Here is a 19,988-nt window from a genome sequence, read left to right as displayed (position 1 = left end):
ACCTAACCGACTGTTTGAAATAATGAATTATTGCATCAGAGAGATTGCAACGCGAGCTGTTAAAAACTCTTACTTGAAACTCCTCCTTTTTACATTTGTGTAAATAAAATGAAATAAATTATTTGCTGAAGCTGATATAAGGCTGAAAATGCCATCTTTAACCCCAAATCTCAAACTGCCACATCCATCTAAAGGGCTTCATGTACCGGGACATTAGCTGAGAACATCTAATAAGCCAACAGTCAAATGTGAAATTCTAAAATCATGAATTCATAAATACAAAGTAATGCTGTTGTCCACCTTAAATATTTCAGACAGGATTTCTTTTGAAAATAAAGTAAGAATGACGTCTGAGTCCCCCCTCCCCACCCTATCTTTGACACTCAGTACTAAGTGCTGAAGAAACAGTGTGGTTGGAGGTATGATGGACATCGTATTTCTGACAGTCACTGCCTACAGTGAGGTCCTCACCCAAAGGTCAGTTAACTGGGCACCGCAGTCTGGGACCCCTGGTTTTGAACATTCTTGCATTCTTCCATTTATCCCCATGAAATTCCAGGCAAGTCCCTTAATCTGGCTGAGCCTCAGTTTCCCCATCTAGAAAGTAGGGATGGTAACCCCAGCCCTTTTTACCTCACCGAGTTGGTACGAGAATCAAGTGAGATGCTAGAGGCAAAATTGCTTCACGAGCAGAAAAGCTTTATGCCATTGTGATGCATCAGTAAGTTCTAATAAAGGAGAAGTCATTCAGTACGGTCTGGAGCCCTGGAGTAAATCTGAGAGGGGAGAATACAAAAGGCTCCGGCAGCACACCACCCACACCTGTCGCTGAGTTCAGCAGCAGCAGCACAAAGGCCAGTGATGTGCTTTTCATGGCAACCCCTCCTGCCAAGAAAGCATGGAAACACTGGAAGAATTTAAACCTGGTGATAATCAGGTTTACAGTTCCTTGCAAGGGAGCATCACCTACATTCTCCCCTCCCCCAAGGGCCAGGGCTCACGGACTTCACCCAGGCACCTCTCTCCGGGGAAAAGACTTTCAAGGAGATGGTGACCCCGCCACGTCCAATGTCCGCAAGGTGCCGAGTAGGCAAGGATACACCAGTCGTCATGGTCTGCAGGGCCCCCAGTGACCCTGAAAAAAATCGTCTCTACTGGTGTGATAGGAAGGAAGCTAGAACAAGAGGGAGGTGAAGCCATGGAGGAAGGGGTACAGAGGTCATCTTCCCTGAGAATTCGGTTGAGAAGAGAAGAAACAGATCTGATGCCATCAGTCTCATGAGAAGCGACAGCTGCTTAAAGGAAGGGGGCAGAGGGATGGATAGGGAGCCAGAGGAAGGGAGAGGGTTAGAAAACTGGCTGGGCTTTCTTACAAGGCTGCACCAGGACGCTCAGCACAGGGTGGTCCTGAGACCACCCGTCCACTCTGCTACCTTCTCCACCAGGGTGAGTTCAGGGCAGACCTCCCAAGGCAGGGTCAGCCTGCAGTCAGGGCACTGAGAAGCTGCCCAACACAACCGCGGGGAACGAGCACGGGCTCCAGGACAGGCAGGGAAATGAAGGCAAGGGGAGGCAAGGGAGGAGCTGGCAGAGGACAGGGGCCTGGGCCGGCACCAGGTCCGGGGAGGGCAGCCTGGCCACAGCAGTGGCAGCTCTGAGTCGTGACTGGAGAGGAACATTTCAGAGGAGTTTAGGCCGAGCAGTGCTGGGTGCTGGGAAGGGGTGGCCGGGGCAGAGGTGGCAGGTGGCAGCTGTTGGAACCACTCAGGCGAAGGGCCTCCAAGGAGAGGGTTCGGCGGGGGGGGGGGGGGGGGGGGGGGGGCATGGGCCGCTGGCCAGAGCAGAAGGGGGAGAAGGCGGGGAGCAAGGGGTGCGGTGTGGCTAGGATGGGACAGGCGGGAAGGCTGTTCTGGAACACCAGGCTGGTGAGGCAGGAGCCGGATGATCAGCCAGGGCACCAGGCCAAGCTGGGGGCGGGAGGGTATGACAGACACTGGGGAGCCACAGATTTGAGCAAACCGAAGTCAGATCCTTATTTCTGAAGGAAGGCTCCACAGCGCTGGGTGGCAGGGCTGGAGAGGGAGAAAGGCAAAGGGGAGTTCAGAGACTGGTGACCGGATCACCTGGGTAGGAGGTTACTGCTGCCATTCCCAAGTGGGAACGGAGAGAAGGGACAGGCGTGATTGGAATTGTAAAGGAAGGCACAGCACAACTCAGGAAACGATGAGAGCAAGTGAAGAAACGGGAAGAGAAGCAGGTGTCAGAAAGAAGTTGGTGAATGTGGCTTAAAAGTGCCCAAGGGGCATCCTAAAGACATCCAGAAGTGCCTATGTGGGGCCATGGGGCTCAAGAAGGTAGGGACTATAGACAGTCATCTTTGTGGGGAGTGACAGCTGAGTGTAGCAAAAGCTTCTCCTGAGAGAGCACCCCCAGCAGAAGCAAAGGAGTCAGGCCTAAGCCCTTGGGGTACGCACTATGGAAAAGAAGAAAGAACACGAAGACACCTGCAAAGATGGATCAGGAAAGTTGTGTCACAAATGCAACAGGAGCCTTTCAAGGAGAAGGAGGTAATTAACCGCTACCAGGTACTTTAAGTGCTTTAGGTATATTTCCCACATAACCTTCACCTCAGCCCTGTAAGATAATAACTATTATTATTCCCACTTCACAGAAGAAGAAACAGAGGCAGCATCATAATACTTAGTAAGCAGTCAAAGAGAGTTCTCATAATAAAGGCAAACACTGGCAAAACAGACTACATGGAAGGCCCTTCAATGATCTGCCTCCTAGTCACCACCCCAACCTCCCCTGTATCACTATCCCCTTGGCTCACCCCAGCCCTGTCTTGGCTGCCTGGCTGCTTCTTCCAAATGACCAAGAGCTTTCCCACCTCAGGGCCTTTGACTTGCTGTCCTCTCTGAACAACCAACTCTTTGCCTGACTCCTTCTCACCTAGAGACTTCAGCTTAAATGCCACCTCCCTGTCACCCTATCTAGAATCAACTCCCTTCTCCAGGTCTATCACAACACCCACAGCACAATGTCCTTCTTGGGATGACAGGATAAAGTTATCTTTGTGTGCTTCTGTTCCCTGCTAACTGGACAGAAAGCCCCGCAAGTGTAGGGGCCTTCTGTGTCTTCATCTTTCTCTCTGGGGCCCAACATAGAGAGTCAGCCCTTAGCAGCCACTCGATGAGGGAGTAAAGGAGTAAATTAATGAGAATACTTCTTCATGGGTAGGGTTCAATTCTGTGGACAGTCCGGAGGATTCTTTCTTTCCAAGACTTTAAATCAGAATGACCAGGTCTGCCCAAACCTGGCAAGGCTGGTTTTAGCCTTTTCCTAATCTGTTGCGTCTTTCCCTCTAAGACAAACAAGCACAGGACGCAATAAATTCCTTATGGCTGAGACAGCTGTTACGCACAATTGGAAGACTGGTCTACCTTCACTTCCAGCATCACTCAGATCCCACAGTCCCTTTCATGGTGGAGTTTTGTGGGTCTCTACTCCAAAGCCTTCCATGGCTTTGTATCTCAGTCAGAATAAAAGGCAAAGCCCTCCCAGAGGCCTCATGGCCCACACAGTCTGGGCTCACTTCCTGGACGCCACCTGGGGCCATCTAACCTCATCAGTCTTCTCACTGTTTCCAGAAATACCCAGCACCTTCACTTGTCGGTACCTCTGTGCCTACTGCTGTTCCCGCTGTCTAGAACTCTCTTCCCTCTAGGAGCCATATGCTCATGTTCTCGCTTTCTTTAGTTCTTGGCTCAAATGTTACTGTCACACAGAAGCCTTCCCAGCACGTCCTTATATAAAACAGCAACCCACCTCTGCTTTGGACACCCACATCCCCCTCACCTTGCTTTCTCTTCTCTTTATTTTCATCCTAGCACTGACCACGCGCACACGCACGCATGCTCTGCCTCTTACTGAGAAGAACACAAAGTACAAGAGGGCAGAGAAGTTTTTCTGTTCTCTTTCCTGAGGTATCCCTGGTATCTGGCACGTATGTAGGAGACACTTGAAATGATTTCTTTAATGAAATAATAATTGTGGGAAATTTAACTCAGGGATGGCAATTTAAAATAAACACAAGCAGGTGGAAACAGTTGGGTTGTTACTCAGAAGTTGAACCCAGAATTACTACATGGCTCAACAATTCTGCGCCTCAGTAGATGTCCCAGATGTTCCACAAACAGGAACCTGAACGGATACCCATACACCAGGGTTCACAACAGCATCATTCACAAGAGCCAAAAGGTAGAAACAAAGTAAGTGTCCATGGATGGACAAATGGACAAACAAAACGTGGTATATATACCTACGATGTGGAATTATTCAGCCTTCAGGAGGAAGGAAGTTGACACGTTACAATGTAGATAAAACTTGAGGACATTATGCAAAGCAAAATAAGCCAGTCACAGAAGGACAAATACTGTATGATTCCACTTATTAAGACACCTAGAGTAGTCAGATTCATAAAGGCAGAAAGCAGAATGGTGATTGCTAGGGGACGGGGGAGGAGAGAGTGGGGAATTACTGTTTACGGAGTACAGTCTGGGATGTTTCAGGTTGGATGAATAAAAAAAAAAAAAGGGTTGAGAGACGGGTGGTGTGATGGTTGAATAACAATGTAAATGCACGAATGCCACTGAACTGCTCACTTAAAAATACTTACAAGGGTAAGTGTTATGTATATTTCACCATAATAAAAATTTTAAAAACTCTCATACTGGATTCAACCACTGGAAATCTTTTAAGTATGGCTGGGATAACTTGGATATGTGAGTCTCCTTTCTCTACTTAAAATTTATGGAATCTAAATACAGACTAGGTATTTGTGATTAAAATTAAGCCTCCAAATCGAGATGTGGTATAAGAGTAAAATGTATTTTGAAAACTTAGTTTAAAAAGTGTAAAATATTTTACTCATGGTTTTTACAGTAATTACATGTTGAAATGGTAACATTTTTGATACATTGGGTTAAATAAAATATATTATTAAGGTCGGAGAAAAAGAGGAATGGATTCTACCACTTGGGTGAACCTTGAAACATTATGCTAAGTGAGATAAGGGCCAGACACATAAAAACAAATATTATATGATTCCACTTATCTGATATGCCTAGATTAGGACATTTTATAGAGACAGAAAGTAGGTCAGAGGTTACCAGGGCCAGGGGGAGAGGGGACAAAAGAGTTATCACTTAACGGGTACAGAGTTTCTGTTTGGGGTGAAGAAAAATTTTGGAAATGGAAAATGGTGATGGTTCTATAATACTGTGAAAGTAATTAATGTCACTGAATTATACACTTAAAATGGTTAAAATAGCAAATTTCATGTATATCCACAATTTAAAAAAAAGCCATGAGGAATGGGGTGGGGGAAAAGTAAATGAAGAGATCACTTTCTTAAAGCTAGAGAAAGCAATAAACAGCTGTGAACATTGACACGCTAGCTCCTTGGGTGAAGGGGTAAAGGAAACTTCCCCGGGCTTATTCTGTGGATTTGGACATAAAGGAATTTTCCCATGTATGCTCCTCAGATTTAGACAGCTCTCTCCTAGAGAAAGGATGTAAGAATAAAAAATCTTCCCACTGCTGAACTCCCATGGACAAATGTTTGGTGACAGCTTGCAAAGCTGTATTTATATCTCTTAAGACTATGATGCATAAGAGGAGGTGGGGAGCACGTCAGGTGGCAAGTAAAATATGTTACATACAGCTGAAGGCTCTGAGCAGGCTCTGAAGTTGGAACATATCTGGGTTTTCTTCCCAAAAAGCTGCATTGAAGTTTAAGGTGAAGAGTTCTTATGTAATATAATTTTATATGTGATACATAAAAGAATACACGTATATGTTATTATATTTACAACTTACCGTCTTTAACTCTGCACTCTTGTAACTACATGTTATATAGTATACTGTTTGTATTCATATAGGTTCAACATGCTATAGAGAGAACTGGAAGCTCATAACTGACCACTCTGTAACCCTGAGGTCTGTGTGGCCTCCTACCTTGTCTTTTGAAGAATTCACCTGCTGAAATGCCAAGTAGGAAATGACCCAACTGCTTGAACCTGCAGGCATTTGGTTCTCTTTGTACAGTCTTCTTCTGTCCAATGGTACTTCCTCTCCCATTGCTTTCACAACTGTTGATTGCTAATGAACACCTTATACTCCAAACATCTTCTAAGCATCTGGTTTTGAAGATCTAACCTGTGACAAATACCTACCATTTGCCAGGGATTATTCTAGGTGCTGGAGAATCAGCAAAGTGTAGACAACAACTCCTGCCCCCATGGATCTCATAATTTAATGAGGTTTCTGGAAACACATGATAAGGCAATGTTTGTAGCTAGGGCAGCACCTTCTACCTTCCTCCTGTCTTGGAAGCAGATGTGGTGGCTGGAACTGCAGCAGCCACGTTGCTTCTACAAGGTGACAAGTATGATGGAACATTGAGTGCTATATACAATCTAACAGCCACTAGTCACATGTGGCTATTGAACATTTGAAATGTGGCTAGTCTGAACTGAGATGAGCTGTAAAATACATATGGGATTTCAGAGACTTAATTAAAAAAACAAATGTAAAATATCTCAGTAGTATTTTTTTATATGGACTACAGGTTGAAATAATATTGTAGATACATTAAATAAAACATATTATTACAATCAATTTCACCACTTTGGGTGCTTTTTAAATGTCGCTACTAGAAAATTTTAAATTACATGTGGCTTGCATCATATTTCTATTAGACAACACCTGCCTAGAGAATCAGAGAATATAGCCACCATCACTCTACTGACACCTGGTTTAAAAACCAACTGGGTGCTTGAGATCTGGGGATGAGCCAGGCATGTCTCTGTCCCCAAGGAGCCCACAGCGAGAAAGAGACACAAAAAACAACCAAGGACGGGGGACACCAATCAGCAAGATCTGGTAGGACCAGAGTCTGGGAGTCCCCAGTGGGCACAAAACCCAGACTGAAGATGGAATAAGAGAAGGGGAAGTAGAGAAGAACTCAGGGAGGGCTCCCTGAAGAAGGTGATGCTTGCTTAAACTGGATCACACAGAGAACAAGTTAGCTAGGCCAGGAAGGGGCCCGTGTTCAGCACAAGCCATGCACATCTTCTGTGGGCCATGGCTCTACAAGCTCCCATTATGTGATGAAATTCGAAGAGAAAAATACACACTTGTAGTGGTTCCCCTTTTAAAGAGCACTCACCTTCACTGATAAAGCAAACCTGTTAAAGAAACCATGTATACACAACTATATTTGCAACTGTAAAGCACTATGCAGATGTTGGGCGATAACAATAGCAATTCAGTTGTTTTGGCTGTGACTGAGATGGCTTCAGAGGTGGCAGCCATCCCTGCCTTATTGCTACTGGACTGCTCTGTTCGAGGCCACCCCGCCCAGACTCCAGGACTCAAGGGGTGTCCATCCCAATGCCCACTCAGCAAGGCCTAAGAGATCCAAGTAGGCAATATCCTACTGTGGCAGCCCCCTTTCAGAGATGGGCTCTTCTTGGCCCCATTGGTGGTGAGCGTCCCCCAAAAGAAGGTCCAGGGAGAACACAACAATGCCTATAATATTTCCAATGCGATGCACACACCCTTGGGCTCAGAAATCCTCACAACTATCCCAGACATGCTCTCATGTATATACAAAGTCTGTGCGGAAATGTACTGCACCACCATTTAGGATGGCAATAGACTCTGAACGAGCGAAGCAGTAAAATAAATTGTGAGACGGGAAGCCATAAAAAACCCTGAAAATAATAAAAGGATGAGAGCCCCACATACTGATATAAAACAATCTCCAAGATAGATTTGAGTGAAAAAAGCAAGATGCACAATATGCAAAAAACAACAACAATAACCCCCCCCCAAAAAAAAACCCAAAAAACCAAAACGTTTTTCCATAAAAAGTCAGGAGTGGGGGGATGTACACATCCATAATGCATGCACGCAGCCATGCATACCCATGTAGACCGTCAGCAAGAGCACGTGGAAATGGTGGTGGCCTCTATGGTTGGGACCTGGGGGCGTGGGGAAAAGATACATTTCATACACCTAGTACATGTTCTTGTCCTGCTTGAATTTTTTTAAAATCATAAGCACACACTTCTTTTTTTTTTTTAAAGAAAACTAATTCGTTCTTTTTCCCTTAAAAAGACAAAGAAGTCTTTATAACTGTACTTATAAAAATGAACCACAGTGAACCCAAATTAACCACTTCCCACGAAGACAGCCAAAAAAGGGAGCTTTTTATCTCAGTTTAATATTTGGGGGATTGGAGTCACTGAAGCTCGTATAGAATGTCCAGCGCATGCTCTCATGCTGAGCCTGCAACCTCCGTGTGGAGCAGAGGTGACAAGCGCAGGAACTAACCCAAGCCCATTGTAACCCAGGCTTAAAAACGTGTCTAACCAGTGCCAGGAGGCCATTCCAGGTAAGAGGACAAATCCAGAGGTCACCGACAGAGTCTCACCCCGCAGAGACCATCCCCTGCTCTGTCAGCTGGCTATGCCTGCAGCTGTCCATATTAGGCAAACGGGAACCTGACGTGCCCCAGCCAGTGCAGCAGAGCCCAGCTTCGAGGGCCGTGGTGGGTGATTTCAGAGGTCCGGAATGTCAGATAGCCTTATCTCGGCCAGGAGATAGCAGCCTTCCCTCCTAGCTTCACCCTTCCTGCCCTACCTCCCTGCCTCCTGCCGTGCTCTGCTTATGAAGCTTGGGAACCAGTTGCATCACCCAGGCCCGGGCCACCCACCACTGGGGAGCCACCGCAGAGGCAGAGATGGACAAGGGTCACAGTGAGGGACAAAAGGTATGGGGTGACCCTGCTGGATGTTCCCAAAATACAGACATTTCCTTCTCACCAGATAACCCAACAGTTTTCATTTTATAGGCTGGCCCCATTCCTGCTGGTGACAAGAGCCCATGAGTCATTTCCTGCAAGCATGTTTTTATGGCGGTGATGTACAAATGCCTTCTGGTCTGCCTTGGTTATCTGTGATTACTGAGCAACCCCAGGGAGGGTGGTAGGAGGAACCCTGGATTGGGAATCTGGAGCCCATCCTCAATGGTCCCCCAGGTCCTCTGACTGCGAGACCCTCTCCTCACGTCCTGGCCCCAGGAGGCCGTTCTTTCTGGCCTGCCCCTGCATCCATCAATTCTGCTTTCTCTGGCCCTCACCCCCTCCCCTCTCCCCATTCCTCATCCACCCCTTCGTTCCTGTTACACAGCAACATAGTCTTCCGGGAATACGGCTCTCTGCCTTGTGTTCCCTCAGCTCAGCAAGGCAAACTTCTACTCCGATGTCAAGCTCCAAATCACACCTTCTCTTCCAGGAAGCATTCCCAGACTGCTCCAGTCATACTTACTCATTGCTTTTTTGTACTCTTGCAGAACAGTGTTCACACCTGTCTCATACACTTAGGAAAGCACTGAAAATAATGGCTCAACACTCGCCGATCACTTATGATGTACTATGCAGCATTCTGAATACTTCACAAAGACTGTCTTATTTAATCCTCACTGCAACTCCATGAGAGAGGGACCACTCTTATCCTCATATTACAGAGAATACCGCTGAGGATCGGGGATTTAGGTAACCCTCCCAAGGCCACAGAGCTATTTAGTGGCTGACTGGTACCTAGATGAGTGCCTGGCACACAGTAGCTACTCAATCATCATTCACCTTGTGAATGACTAAGTAAGTTAAGAAACATAGACATAATTATGTTTCTATCTCCTGAACCACTCAGAGCCACTTCTTATTTGCCTTTCAAGCCATCTCTCCTGACAGGTGCCTAGTAAGACACAGGGCACTCGAAATGCCTGCTGAATGAATGAACAAAAGAAGAATCGCTTCTCGGCCTTTTGGCCAAGATCAAGTGAATGAACCAAAGAATATTTGAGCAAAACCAATCAACAGCACCCAAATCCTGTCAATGCCACCTGCTAGCTTCACATAAATAACTTCAGGGTCCTGGGTCCCCGTGTATGTCACCTGTCAAATGTAGAGATTGTACACAACATTCTCTCAAGTCCCTTCCGGTATTGGGTACATATAAAATAAAAGACCAGACTCAACAATTTTGCAATGATGGCAATTCCCATACTAAACTTTGTATTTTTTTTCCCTCCTGGGCTATTTTCCCCAGGAACATTCCATAGGTGGACGTGACATTTGATCTGGGTCCTGCCATAATGCAGAGCCAATAATAGTCCAAAAAGAGTTAATTCGGCTCAATCCTTGGTTCACTCTATCCTTATCCAAACAAGTCACACCCAGAGAAAGAATGATTAAGTGCCTGACAAAACCCTCATAACTAATCATCAATAATAAACAATGATCCCAAGTGAGATTGTGCAAGTTAGATTAAAGCCACTGCTCTAACAACTCTGTCTGATTTTCTCCCGGTCTCCTGGCAACTCCACCAGAGACTTTCTTCTCCAAACAGATCCTGGTCCATCTCTCCCAACCCCCACTGCCAACACACACACACACACACACACACACACACACACACACACACACACCACTCACTGCTGGAATAGAGACAGCAGCACAATGCTGAGCACATGGTGGCTGCTGATACACGCTTGTGAAATGCTGAAGCCCAGATCCACTCCAGATGGTGCTCAGATGTGTCCACATCCGTGGAAAGGTGGGGCTTCTGGCTAAATTTCATGAATTTCTACTCTAATTGTGGCCTGACCAGGAGCTTGGCTGTATGCCTGGTACCTGACACAGCTGTGTTCTATGGCTCAGCATTAATGATCACCCATGTGCATGCTAACACCCAGCATTTCTTGTCCGGCTGATGCTCAGCATAAACCACTACACCCAAGGATACCTAAGTGGGGTGTGTGAGCGAGACAGTGTCTGTTCATGTCAGGAGAGGGAGGAGCCACGTTCTGTGTTTTGTTCGACTCACAACAAGGAGGATATAAACTCTATGCTCTTAGAGCAGGGCATTACCCATCCACATGAATCCAGTACAGAGAGAGACTATACCATAACCGGAATGCAAATAAATAGTCACCACAGAAGACACCTGTTATTTATCTGTCTCACACCTCTATGACCTTGGGAATCTGCGCCTCCCTCATATCAATCATGTGATGCTTGAAAGGGCCACCAAAGACAGTAGCCGTTTCCCTCAGTTTGGGCACAATAATTGGTCCAGAGATGGGCCAATCAGAATCCTTCCCTGAGATTGTAATCAGCATTAGGCAGGAGGACAGAGAATCTAGTCTTTGGGTCACACACCTATAAAGATATGAACTACAGGCCACCAACATGGAGAAAATGTGTTTGCAGGAGGGAAGAATGGAGCCAACATAGAGCAAAACATCCAAGGGATACATGGAAGGACAGAGGATGGGAAAGACTTTGAGTGTCTGGACCTCCCTGTTTATACAAGTTAATGATTTCCCTTTTTGTTTAGGTTTGAGTTGGGTTTCTGAAGTGTGCAGCTCAAGTGACCTCACACAGTCACAGCCATACTTAGAGCACATTTTCTTTTTTTTTTTATAATTCAAAAAAAAATTTTAATGTTTATTTTTGAGAGACAGACAGACAGACAGACAGAGCACGAGTGGCGGAGGGCCAGAGAGACAGGGAGACACAGAATCCGAAGCCGGCTCCAGGCTCTGAGCTGTCAGCACAGAGCCCGATGCAGGGCTCGAACCCACAAACCGTGAGATCATGACCTGAGCCAACGTCGGACAGTCAACCCACTGAGCTGCCCAGGTGCCCCTAGAGCACATTTTCAAAGTGTCTTCCACACTTCAGGATCTAGGTCATCTGGCTACCACACATCTGAAATGTCTGTGCTCCTCCCCCCACAAGGTATAAAATTCTGAGCAAGATACACTCTCACCCAGCATCACTGACTACAGATGTTAGTGCTTTCCCTTTGTACCTCAGGCCCCAGGGGTGACCTGCCAACCACAAGAGTCCACAAGGACTCTTCTCGTTCCACCCATCAAACCTTGTAAAATAGGGGCTGGCCAGACAGGCTAGGCAACCAACCAGTGATTTCTGAAAAATGCCCAACATCCTGGCAGTCAAGTCTCCATCCCATCCCCCTGCTGGTTCACTCCGTCTGAAGGTCTGTCTTCAGATCTCCAAGAGAGTACCCTCAACAGCTAGAAACTCGTGAGTGCATGAGGCCACCACATTTCCTAATAAAATAAGGCCTCTAAAAATCTCCCTGAGCAAACATCTTGCAGCTCGGTCACCTGGCCTCTCTGGGACCTTTCTAAAAGAACGCCGCCAAATGTACCTACTGAAAAGGGTGATGCTTTGAAAACAAACAGTTCCCCCCTCTCTGTGTCTAAAGAGCCTCCCAGAGCCATGAAGTTACAGCAGCTAGGCCCGGGTGCTGCCTTGGATACCAGTTACACCCCTTGCTCTCGTTTTTCTTTAAAGCTTTCATCTCCTCTGCACAGGGCTGAAGCTTGGCGGGTTACGGGCAGACACCGCCTGGATGGCGAGAGCTCTGGGCTGAAGTGCTGGCCTGGTGCAATGCTCTTCTTATGCCCCATAAAGTCAGCGCGCCCCAGACCTGGAGGAGCTCTGGCAGCCGTGTCCCCAGGGACAGGAGAAAGCAGCCGTCTCCCACGGTACACTCAACAGCTCCTCATCACCAAAACAAAAACACAACAGTCCTGATCGCCATGGAGAGTTCAATCCTCTTGTCTGGGATTGGCACCGACTAAAATTCCAAGGGCTCTGGCTGAACCACCTCCTGTGAGGTCTAAATTCAGCATGCTCACTTTTAACCTAAACATACGGCCTGGACCACTGCCCGGGGCTGACAGCCCCCAGGGGCCAGCCGGGAAGTCATGACTTCCGGCTGCCCATTCGGCAATGGGCACTGCGGTGCTAGAAGAGAGGTGATGCGCTTCCTAGGCCATGTGCACCGAGGTTGCCTATGGCCAAACAATGGGGGAAGTAACCAGCTGTGGAGGGTTAACTGCACGTGAGATCCTGAGCACAGAAATGCATCCTGGGGAAGAGGGCAGGGAGGCAGTAGAGAAAGAGAGAGGGAGGAAAAGGCAGTAAGGACCAAAGACCTATTTCTTAGCCAATTAAAGTCAAGGGATCTTTCTACAATGTTGGCTCCCAGGGGAGTGGAATTTAGGACACAATCTCTAGAATCAGACAGACCAAGGTCGCCTTCTTGTTGTGTGATCTTGGGGAAGATAATGGACTCTTGGTTTCCATAGCTCTAAAATGACCCAAAGGACCATGTAGTGTTCATTGGGACCACGTTTATAAAGTGCCCGGCACAAAAAAGTTGCTCAATAAATAGTAACTACTAGAAGTAGTAGTGGAAATGGTAATAGTAGAAGGAGGATAATGCCAGGCATGCCTTTATTCCGTCTGCTTTGGAGAGGGCACAAGAAGAGAAGCTGAGGCCACCATGATAAGACACGAGCTCCCACCCAGGATAAGCTGTGCAGGTACAAAAGAAACCTTGAACCGAGCAAACTGAGAATACACACCCATGCCTCTCAGGAACCTCAGGATGGCAAAACGGCAACAGCTTCCTGACCTCCCAACGAGCCAACCCACACACCCCACTCGGGTAAGAGATGTCCGCCCAGGGTGTTTCCTTACCTTGGTATTCATACAAGACTTCCCTCGCTTATACTCTTTGTGGGATCCACGCTTGTCCAATTTGTACCACAGGGCTTTGGCCTTCCAGGTGGTCACCTTGGACTTGAGCTTGGAATAAAAGTTTCTGTGGTCCAGAGGGTCTAGGTCCAGGTGTCGCGTGAGGATGTTGAAGGCCTGGAGGGTGCCTTTGCACGTGGAAGCCTGGACAAAGTTCTCGAAAATCTGCCCGGCCTGGGTTTGCTTCTCGTCCTCGTTTTCCCCCATGTTTTAGGAGCCGTGTAGAGCAGTGGTGAGGAGAGGATGCAGGAGAACACCATCAAGTACCTAGAGAAATGTCACACCTGCAAAGGTAGGTGGAGGCAGAGGTGAGCTCCGTGGCAATGAGGACAGGGTAGGGGGGATGGGTGCCAAGAGGGAAAAATAAAATTCCTTTAAGATGTTAAACACCCTAAGCGTAATAATGAGTACTAAACATAAATCATCTATAGAAAACGTACAATCATATCTTCTGACCCGGCCATGCTGTCTTGCTGGCAATCTCTGCCTCCCCACCAACACCCCACTCCCCTCACTGGCTAAAAAGAAATACATACAAACTGTTCAAAGATACACCCTGGCTGATGTCAGCATTACCTGGTCGATCTTGCTATGAGCCAGATACTGTAGTTCTAGAAATAATAACTAGTAAAAGGTGGGGGGGGGGGACAGAAAAGCACAACAGATTTAGCTAGCACCACCAAAAACATCTAATTCGTGGTGCTGCAAATTAGATGACTAATATTAGTGTAATCTAGCCACATGACATTAGAGCACAGAGCAAAAAATTCAAAGCACACGCCTCCCTAGATTTCATGACCTTCCCACCTGTCCTTAGACACCAAACTTTAAAGTCTTCCTTCGTTTAGTCACCAGAGGTCTTTCCCCTACATAGGTGACAGACAGCAACTTCTCAAAATTTCTCTCTACTGCCAGTACCTGCTGGAAGCACGGGATCTACCTGGGTCAGACATACAGAAAGTCACAGATGCACGTGGGTCTCCTCCCGATGGACAAAAGGAGTCTGTGCTTTGTGAGCCCAAGCTGTGAGCTGTTTGGAACAAGTGCATAGGCTGATGGAAGGAAAAACGCGATGGGTATTCATTCACATCACGAAAATAGCTCGCCGGGGTTTTGGCCATCAGCCTTTCCCTGTGCACCACTCTAACCTCAGGCATTTCTTTGGAAAGTCATTTAAGTTTCAAAGGAACAAAAATAAGTTAGGGCTGATTTTCCAAAGCAATAGCTGTTTTTCCAGAATCCAAAGCTAGTGCAAGACGACAAGCGTCGAGGAACTAGGGCCGGCCCAGCTGTCACGAGGGCTCCAGAGGGTCTGTAAACAAGAGAATACAGCATACCAAGGTCCCCCAGACAGAGGCCTGGCAGGAGGAGGTCGGCAAACACACAGACAAGGCCCTTGGGCTGGGCGGCTTCCCACTCTAGACAGAAATGCCATTGTGGGTGCATGTGGATTGTGGCTGGCCTTATAATATTAAAAGCAGAGAATGGTGTTTGTCTTCTTCCTTAATCCTTTACTCATTCATTCAGCAACAATTACTGGTGCCTAAGCAGAAGCCATGGGTTGCCCTAGGTGCTGGGGATGCAGAGATGGGGCCTAGTGAGGAAGACAGGTGCATAAAGAGTTGGTTATAAGACAAAAGGCAAGTGGTCTTAGAATACGAACTCAGTGCATGGAAGCCAGATCAGGAGGTGTCCAACGGAGCCTAGAGGTAGCCAGAGGAGCCATGGGGGCAAAATGTCCAAAATGCTACAAGTTTAGGAACAAGGTGAATTTCATTAGAAGACCAGGGAGTAGATGCTCTCAGGCAAAGGAAATACCATACAGGCTTGAATTTGGAAAGAGCCAGTACAGCTGCAGAATGACAGCAAGGTCAAGGTGTCCGGAGTTCAGAACTCGTGACAAGGGGTAGGGGCATCCAGGGCAGATCATGGAGGGGGCCTGCTCCTCCCATGGGCTGTGAGGTGCAAAGACAGAGCAGCGGGCTGAGAGGAGTCTCTGGGAAGAGGAGATGGTGGGGAGGCACAGGAGAGGGAGGCAGCGAGGACCAAAGCAGCTGGGAGAGCCCCGGGAGACAGAAGCACAGGCACGAAGGCAGCCTGGCGGGCACCACCTGTAGGGGGCAGCCTGCCGGGGGCAGACACCCAGACACTGCCGGCCAAGAGGGCACTGGCAACAGCATGGGACCCCACCCCCACCCCCCAGCCCCACTCTGCCCCCAGGAGCCTCCAACGTGCTTGGCACCGTGCTCGGCTGAAGGCACATTCCCCACTCCAGGCCTAGCCAAGTTCCATTTCTCGCCAGGCCCCTCTCCTCTGCGAGCACTGACCTGGCCGCTCTGTTCTCCGCAGCCCAACCAAGTCCGCAGACGTGGAGAGCTGGCCCTGTGCTTTGCCAGATGCTGCTAAGTCACGGATTCCCTCCCAGATGTTCTCTCGGCTCCTGTGACATCTGCAGTGCTCAATTTTGGCACCGCTCACATAAACACGGCCTCCTCCTGCTTCAGCTCTGCCCCAGGTACAAGACTCGCCACCAAGACGGCTAAACAGACAGCAAGACTCCTTTGCTTTTCAGAGCGAGTGAACACTTTCTCTCTATCCTTGGATCCACTTTTCTGCCCAGCGCCGAACGAAGGATGTGGCAGCGGACGGACAAATACGAAACCCCTTGAATTCAGCCAGTATCTTGCAGTCCTTTCTGGGGCTGGGCAGGCAGTGCAGAGAAAACTACAGTCTTTAAGGCCATCAGAGCCCAAGTCCAAAGCTCAGCTTGGCCCCTGGCTGCCCTCGTGGCCTCACACAAGCCACGTAAGCTCTGAGCCTCAGTTTCTTCTTTTGTAAGAGACGTGACAGTCTCCACCTTGCAGGGTTGCTGCGGAGGGTGAGATATGTGTGTGAAGGCAGAGCTGGCCCGGGCGGCTCTCAGCTGATGTAGAGACATGTGCCACATCCCTCACGGCGGGCAGATTTGTGTCTGGGGAACGTACCGGTTTGAAAAATACTTTTGCAAGATGGATTCTCCAAGTTTCCAACTCCTCCTTGCCTAGAATGATGCTGAACCTGACTCCCAGAGAATAATTTACAAACTGGAAGAACCTGTCTCCTTCCAACACCAGCTGCCTCCCTTCCTTCCCCCCACCCCCCGAAAGAGAAATGAACATTTCAGGGCTCCAGTGGAGAGCTGAAGGTGGTACAGAGGGCACTGGGTGGGTGTAGGGGCTCTAGGAATGCACTGATATCTAGAAAGAGGTTCAGAGGGGTGGAGAGAGCTGGCAGGATGGCAGACAGAGCTGCCTTGGACTGTACCTTAGCAGCTCGCACAAGGCTTAGACCTGCATCCCTGGGTCTGAAGGGTCTGGTCTCAGCCTGTAAAATCAGCTTTCCCACTGAAGTCAAAGACCTTAAAAATGACTCTAACACCCACGTGGGGTAGGTTTCCTCAGGAAGAGCCTCAGAGGGGTTAGAGTCTGGCAGATGGCAGCGTGCACCTCGTCTCGCGCACCTGCTAGGCACACCTGATCTAGCATATCTCTCAGCCTGTTTTCTCATCTATAAGAGGAGATCATCACACCCACTCCATAGGCTTGCAAGGAAGAAATTCAGTCATGTATGTGATGTATTTAGCACCCAGCAGCTACATGATAACCAGCATTCGTTACTATTCTTCAAACGGTGCAAAGGTCATCAAACCAGAAGGAAGGGACTAGCTTCCTGGGTCAAGGAATTATATACGTTATAAAACTAGAAGCCATGGGCTTTCAATTCAGAATATATGGTTCAAATCTACTTTGTAGTTATGGAGGCTTGGACAACTCACTTTAACTTCTGAGATTTAAGTTTCCCCAAATATAAATTGGGGAACAAGGAAGTTTCAGTAATGAACTGAAAGCATCCTTGGTACGAGGTAGTTCTGTTAATGAACTAGAAAGGCTGACTTAGGAGAACTCTTTGAGTCCGTGTTCCAAGCCCTTTCTTCCAGAGACTGGTGTGTAATTCTTTTGGTGGATACCCTTTCTCCTTCCCCAAAAGAAAATCAAGGATTAGTTAAATCAGAGGATCCTGGGTAAAAGCGCTTGTTAAAATTTTCCTTGTCAACCACTCCCCAGCTGTTGCTTTTTAGAGTTTGATACGAAATATAAATAAAACCAACTACCCAGAAATATGAAAGGTTTCTGCATTTTCTGGGAAGAAACAGGACGTGATGCTTTAGTTTCCAAGAATAGCCTTGAAGCAATTTGGTTTTTGCCAACTGGAGTCCCTTATTTGTGGTTCTGCCTGTGTGACTTCATAAGTCACAAAACAACCCCCTTTCCCTGTCTCTGGCTGCTACAAATTAAAACTCAGGGGCTCCAGATCTGTTAAGAGTCTGACTGGTGATCTCAGCTCAGGTCATGATCTCATGGTTCATGAGTTTGAGCCCTGAGGTAGGCTCTGCACTGACACCAGGAAGCCTGCTTAGGAACCTTTCTCTCCCTCTCTCTGCCCCTCATGCACATGTGCATGTGCTCTCTAAACAAACAAGCAAACAAACAAACAAATAAATAAATACAAAAACCAGGGGCGCCTGGGTGGTGCAGTCGGTTAAGCGTCCGACTTCAGCCAGGTCACGATCTCGCGGTCCGTGAGTTCGAGCCCCGCGTCGGGCTCTGGGCTGATGGCTCAGAGCCTGGAGCCTGTTTCCGATTCTGTGTCTCCCTCTCTCTCTGCCCCTCCCCCGTTCGTGCTCTGTCTCTCTCTGTCCCAAAAATAAATAAACGTTGAAAAAAAAAATTTCAAAAACCAAAAAACTCAGGGCTTCCGATTGCCGGTGATAGCATGAGTAATGGGCTCAGTCCAGGGCATCTAAAGGACAAGTTCAAGGTTTACACAGAGTCCCTAAGTACCTCTCAAATGAAAAAAGAAACCTTCTGGCCAAAGAGTTTCTCTAGTACACTCATATTTAAGACCTCCAGCCTTCTGTCTTCCCTGGGCCTCATCATCTGCCAAATGGCATCACAAAGGATGACCAGGTGTTGGATAAATGACAGGGTTCTATAAAAACTTGAGGGCTGGAGAGACACCAGACAGAACCTTCTAACAAAGCAGCTGTTTGGCCCAGGAGAAAAGCTCAGCCCTGAACCACACCCTCAAGGCTCACAGACAAGGTATGCTTCAAGGTAAAGACCAACCCTTGGGGTGGGGTGGGGGTGGATAAACAGGTGAAGGGGATTAAGAGGTACACACTTCCAGTTATGAAGTAAGTCACAGGGATAAAAAAAAAAAAAAAGACAGCACAGGGAATATAGTCAGTAATACCGTAATAAGTTTGTACAGCAACAGATGGTAACTACACTTACCGTGATGCACCTTGCATAATGTATAGAGCTGTCAAATCCCTATGCTGTACACCTGAAACTAATGCATTATATATCAACTTATGTTTCAATTAAATAAATAGAAAAAATAAATCAAAACTAAAAACCAAACCCTCTTACCATTGACATTGCCAAGCTCCCCATTCAAACTTATCATCTCCTAGGTACCTGGCCAACAGACCCCCACGCAGGGCCAGTTTCCATTCCAGAGGCAATGAAAGGAAGCCATTCACCCCCAAGCACTCACAGGTGGTCAGAAGACAAGGAGCCCCAGCTCCGAGTGTCACACACAGAAGACCCTCAGTCACAGCCACCTGGATCCAACACCTGAGCTGAGGTGAGAGGAAGCCAGGGGAATGTCTCCCACATACACTGCATCTCTGCAGAGCCCAGGTTCACAGGTGATCACATCTTCTCACCTGGCCCAAGGAGGCCTGGCTTTCCATCTTACAAGGACTTACAACAACCATCTAGAACCAAAAGGGGCATCCCCCAGAGTTGGGAAGAGACTGAAAGGGCCCCCTTGTCCTCGCCATGTCCTTCCAACCAGGGGTCCCAGCCTTGCCATGCTCACCTTCCCAGATGGACATCACACTGCCTCCTGGGGCGGCCTCTTGCACCCTTGCCTCCTCTGACCAGAAGAGAGCCTCAGTGGGATCAAGTCTTCTCAGTCATTCCCCAGGGAGATGGATCCTGTCTCTCCACAGGTTTCTTTCTGTTCCTTATTTTAACCCCAGAGATCACCCACAGGAAGTCAAAGCCCTTTCTTACATGCAGGCTAAACCCACACATGCAACTTTTCTTACACAGGCCATCTGAAGCCCTAATAGGAAAGGCCAATGGCAATGCATCCAAGAGACATACCATGAAAGCCCAAACAAGTTCCCAGACTGCCGCAAGGGTCTAGATAGTGCCCTCTGTCTACACTGCCC

The 19,988-nt window shown here is 47.7% G+C and overlaps 1 protein-coding gene across 6 annotated transcripts in view; it reads right to left on the bottom strand.

The window, feature by feature from the left end:
* LOC115524485 (F-actin-monooxygenase MICAL2) overlaps positions 1-19,988 on the bottom strand; it is a 223,772-nt gene that overhangs the window by 160,402 nt on the left and 43,382 nt on the right. For all 6 annotated transcript variants that reach the window (XM_030330799.1, XM_030330800.1, XM_030330802.1 and 3 more), the window contains exon 3: positions 13,649-13,989. In XM_030330799.1, coding sequence (XP_030186659.1) covers positions 13,649-13,912 — 264 coding nt within the window. In that variant the 5' untranslated portion in view covers positions 13,913-13,989. The remainder of the gene's footprint in view (positions 1-13,648; positions 13,990-19,988) is intronic.

Source organism: Lynx canadensis, chromosome D1, assembly GCF_007474595.2.
Source record: "Lynx canadensis isolate LIC74 chromosome D1, mLynCan4.pri.v2, whole genome shotgun sequence".
NCBI classification, from domain to species: Eukaryota; Metazoa; Chordata; class Mammalia; order Carnivora; family Felidae; genus Lynx; species Lynx canadensis.
This window is presented reverse-complemented; position numbering and strand designations above follow the sequence as displayed.